The following is a 5,087-nucleotide window of genomic DNA, read 5'->3' as shown; positions in this document are numbered from 1 at the left end:
TTAACTAATGCAGGCCTGGATTTCTTCCAATGTTTTTCCTTTGGTTTCTGGGACTAATTTTGCTACAAATAGAATAGTTAAGAGGGAACATCCAGCATACAAAAATAAAGTACCTGTCCAAAAAAAAAATTAAAAAAAAATGTTACTAATTATATTCAGATGGACATGTAAGAATGCTAATTGTGCTTCAATTCTGTGCTTACCAGGAGAACTCCAGCTCATTAGAAAATTGAAAGTATATGAAACTACCCAAGCTCCTAGCCAATTGATCAAAACCACCAAGCTTCCAGCAATTCCCTTCACATGTATGGGAAAGATCTGCAATATGAAAACTAACTATTAAACATACATTTCTCTTGTTTTCCTACCATCAATGCTTTAGGAGGAACTGTAGTAGCTACATTTAGCAATCTTTTGATTCTTTATGTTTTTTAATTGGTAAACAAAAGCTTGACATGTTTCATCTCTTAAAAAAGAAAAAGAACTTCTTTGAAATATATATATTGATATCTACCATTTCAATTTTGACTAGCTTTTTGTAATGATATGTTAACAAGAGCCTAGCTTATACCATTACAAATTTTGGTTTCAAATGATACATACCTCAGACATTATCACCCAAGGAACTGGTCCCATCCCAATTGAAAATGCTGCTATATAGATCTGATTACAAGTAGGGTAAAAAAGATGAGAGAATTTCAGGTCAAACTTAAATTTGAGCTTAAGGATTGTATAGTTACCTTATCAACTATCCTAATAACTTAAAAAAAAGATCAAAAGTTGCAGAAGAAAACTCACCAACACGCCAGCAAATGCTAATGTCGGTACCCATTCAGGCAATAAGCTTTGATCCTGAGCCATGGAGTCATGAAGATGAATTTTAGAGACACAAAAACACACTCACTATCTGTGGTGAAAATATAATACATTTATCATAAAGACTTGCCTTGAGAAAGAAAGCAATTCCAGTAATAAAACAGCCTAAGAATGTCCCACTTGCGGAAACCTGCATATATATAAGAACTTTTGTTAAGCATCAAAGTTCTTATTCCTCTTACTTTTAGATGGGGTTGATAAATAAGTGCTTGCAAGTATATTTACCGTTATAAGAGGTCTTCTTCCTGACTTATCCATCAAAATGGCTCCCAATAAGGTAAATGGAACCTGTAATTCATGATAATAAATTGTAAAGCAATCAATTCAACCCAAAAGTTTAAACTATTACGTGAAGGTCATACGAATGAGATTGAACTCGTGACTATAAGTGATTGTTTTACATAGTATCAGGGCATCGAGATAGTCTATCACGGAGACCCTAATATCATGTAAAACAACCAATTCAATTTAAAAGTTTAAGCTATCATGTGAAGGTCATATTGATACTTTTATATTATATTTCTCTAAGTCAGATGAAGTTCAGACAGAAGAATGTAAAATCAGTAGAGGGATCAACTACCTGCATGCAAGCATAGGCTATGGTACCTGCTTTTCCTGAAGAAAATCCTGCAAATCAAGTTATATAGAGGAATTAATATAACAGAAGAAACAGATTTCTTCTGATTTTTTCAAAATCAGCATGTATTTTTTCTCACTTACCGGCTGCTACAAAAGTCTCGGCTGTATAGAATCCTATACCATTAATTCCAACAGATTGTTGACACACCATTAACCCAACACCAATCTGAAATTGTTACAAATAGTTAAGATCCTTTGAGTAATTACATACACTGTTATTAAACTTCTGCATGAAAAATATGTTACTTACAACTACAGAGCGCACATGTTTGCTTTGAAACAAATCCAACAGTTTAGTCTTAGGAAGGCTTTGAAGAGTGTCAATATAATCCTATGGCAAAAAATAAGTCACCTCAGATCATCAAACACGTCGAATTTTTAGGAATTGTTTTGAAGGTTTTCAATCGGTTAAGAGAGCTTGGAAAGTACCAGAATTTCATCAGCTTCATGAGAAATATCAACATCTTTACCCCGAAGTCTCCTTAAAGCTACTTGAAATTCTTTTTCACGGCCAACCTTTGCCTAAAACATATTGTGTAGTGTATTAACTTCCATTGCCATCTTTTTTTATGCTTATCTTGAAGAAGAAAAAAAAGGAGTACTTTGGTCTTTAGATTCTATAGCTTAATGCTTACCAGCCATCTTGGAGACTCAGGGATAAAGCACAAACCAATCAACAAGCAAATGCAAGGCACTAGCCCTTCAAAGTTCAAGCCAAGCAAACAGTAATTAGACATTTTTCTCCATAATTTTTCTACACCTTAGGCAACAATTCAAAATTAATGTTATCACTTACCTGCTAGTGCCAATTCTCTCCAACTTATGACACTTCCCATTAAGAATGAGACTGATGCTCCAATAACAATCATAAGCTGCAAATCAATCGGAGTCAATGCCAAATTCAACTCAATGATACTCAACTTTTAATCAAAGAACAAAAATACAATAATTCTTAATATTCCCTCACCTGATTTGTTGTTCCAAGTCCTCCTCGAAGATTTTTGGGTGCTACTTCTGCTATATATACTGGAACCTGTTCCATTTTGCTAATTTTTATTAGAAATATTATATAGTGATGATGCCACATGTAAATATAACCAAGTTAGTTAAACGGCATGCGCTTAAACTTTCTGAACGAAAAAATAAACAAAAGTTTCATGGTTATCAATTAGTTACCACGTATGAGATAACTCCAATTCCATATCCTGTGCAAAATCTTCCTGAGTCAAGTGAGTAAGAACTCTGCAGTATAGATAGAATAACATAAGTGAACCTGTTTTTTATTTTGGCACAACTTTTCTTATGCATCTTATGCATACCTTAGAGAAGAAGACAGCTAACCATCCCGTAATGCAAAATCCTGTTGAAATTCTCATTGCCTATTTCCCATGAAAACAAAGGCTTAGTAAGTAACATAGAAAGAACATACATGGTTAAGAATATTTTTATTGTGCATTTGGATTTCACATACCCCTTTCCGGCCAATGAAATCTGTAATCCTGCCACTTGTTATAGCCCCAAGCATTGCACCAATGGTCACTAATGAACCAAACATGGAAAACTGCCAATCCCCAAAATTATTAGCAAAAAAAAAAAAAAAGTATATATAGATCATTAGAGAGAATATGATATAAATGTCAATGAGGAGGGAAAACTAGAATACTAACCTCAGCAAGAGATAGATTAAGATCTGCCCTTATAGCCGCTTGAGTGGGCGCTGAATAACCCACCTGCCAAAATAATAACTTAAGCTAAGCAACCTTTTTTTTCTGTTTATTTGGTATCATATTTGGTCTTGTTCCAACCCCAGAAAACAGACACACAAAAAGAAGCAGACATTTAGTGAACTGTATTTTCAGAATGTTCCTTTCTTAAGCCATAGCCCACTTTATTTTTTATTTTTTCACTTTACATAGAGATAGAAGACAATGTGACTGTGCCAATTATATTATTCAGAAAGCTTTAAGATACTTACACAAGTTCCAAAAGAAAAAGAACCACAAACAGCAACCAGTGTGCTAAGCAGAACCATTCCAATGGATCCATTTTCTACACTTTTATCTGATCCAACTTCCTTTCGTGGAGCAGCCGTAGCCTCCCCTTGTCGCATAAAGGGTTCTTGCAAATACTGAAGTCCAATGGCTTCTCCACTCTCAACATCCTTGTTCTGTTCAATTGTCATTTTCTTCAATAACAATAGCAATATGACCTCAAAAAAACAATGACACAATAGCAACCCCAGAAGTTATTAAGAGCAATGTAGTGAAACAGAACATGCAAAAGCATGCTGTGTCGTATGGTATTTATACTGCATGTACCAAAGAAGCATTTTGGGTTGGTGTTTCCAATGTTGTCCTGGTACTGTTCATAGGGACATAGAGTGAAAGGGTATGACAAGGGTGTCAATTGTCAAATTAGACATTTGCAAGGACAAGTGGGAATATTGAAGCTGTCACTGATGTGGATTACAACATGCCAATCCAGACCAGACCCTTTCCTTTGAAGAATGGATTGCAAGTTCCTAGTTGTTGGTTTATTTGGTAAACAATTTGCAAGTGGATCTTGGTGAATGCATGATTTCCATTGTTTATTCATCTCAGCTTACGTGGTTCTTACTCGGATGGGACATCCTCAAGCTATATATATATATATATATAAGTTTAATTTTTCTCATGTTGCAAGAGACACTGCAACACACAAAAAAGAGTGAGTGAGACCCACTAAAAATGAAAGAGAAAAAGAAAAAAAAATGAATCACATTCACTTTTGTGTGTGTTGTATGAGATAATTATCTCATGCAACATGATCTTATGCAACACATGAAAAACACATTTCCCTATATATATATATATATATATATAGGATTTTATTAATCTCTTGTTAAAGGTGATAAGTTATCTCATGTCATAGAGACAAATTTGTAGGCTCCACCATCTGAAAAAAAAAAAAAAAAGTGGCACAGTTATCGAAGAGTGTGTAAGAGAGAAAGTTATCACATAACATAAGAGTAATTTTTCTTATATATATATATATATATATATATATATATATATGGGGAAAGTACTTCTTATGTGACTGCAGAAGGGAAAAAGTGCAGCAACACAGGATACGCGTCCGAATCCTGGTTTTTTTTTTTTTTGACAGAATCGCACGTGTATCCTAGGATCCGCACGTGTATCCTAGTGTTAAAAATTTGCTGCAACTTTTCTCATCAGCAGTCACATGAGAAGCGACGGACCCTATATATATATATATATATATCAATTTAATGTGCTTGCCATACTAGGCGGCAAGTTAACTTGGAATTCAAACCATGGTTTGGAGTTTACAATGATTAAGCAAATGCATGGAAATACGCGCCATTCATGCAACTGATGGTAGACGATAAAATTTGTGGCAGCATTTTAGTTTAATGAGACTAAACGAGGGAGGGGCTTAGAGCCTAGAGGGCGATCACCTCTTTTTTAAGTTTATACATACTTTTAGAATTGAGCATTATTATTTCAGATTTTTTTTTGTCATATATTTAAAACTTATCCCCCTACAAATGTATAATTTTTATTTTTCTGTCA

General features: G+C 34.3%; 1 protein-coding gene across 1 annotated transcript; it reads right to left on the bottom strand.

The window, feature by feature from the left end:
- On the bottom strand, positions 1–3,697 carry LOC133303716 (sugar transporter ERD6-like 16). Its single transcript, XM_061503674.1, has 18 exons — positions 3,491–3,697; positions 3,183–3,245; positions 2,987–3,076; positions 2,835–2,894; positions 2,692–2,757; positions 2,483–2,548; positions 2,312–2,387; positions 2,151–2,215; positions 1,945–2,037; positions 1,766–1,846; positions 1,597–1,681; positions 1,457–1,503; positions 1,102–1,164; positions 947–1,006; positions 799–852; positions 604–663; positions 204–318; positions 1–113 (listed from the first exon to the last, which is right to left on the bottom strand). The coding sequence occupies exons 1-18, from the start codon at positions 3,695–3,697 to the stop codon at positions 1–3; spliced, it is 1,464 nt and encodes a 487-aa protein (XP_061359658.1).
- Positions 3,698–5,087: the final 1,390 nt, after the last annotated feature.

This window comes from Gastrolobium bilobum, unplaced genomic scaffold (genome assembly GCF_033153095.1).
Source record: "Gastrolobium bilobum isolate Gb01-03AN ecotype WA unplaced genomic scaffold, APGP_CSIRO_Gbil_v1 utg54127, whole genome shotgun sequence".
Taxonomy (NCBI): Eukaryota; Viridiplantae; Streptophyta; class Magnoliopsida; order Fabales; family Fabaceae; genus Gastrolobium; species Gastrolobium bilobum.
The sequence above is the reverse complement of the archived record's forward strand: the minus strand, read 5'-3'. Positions and strand labels throughout refer to the sequence as shown.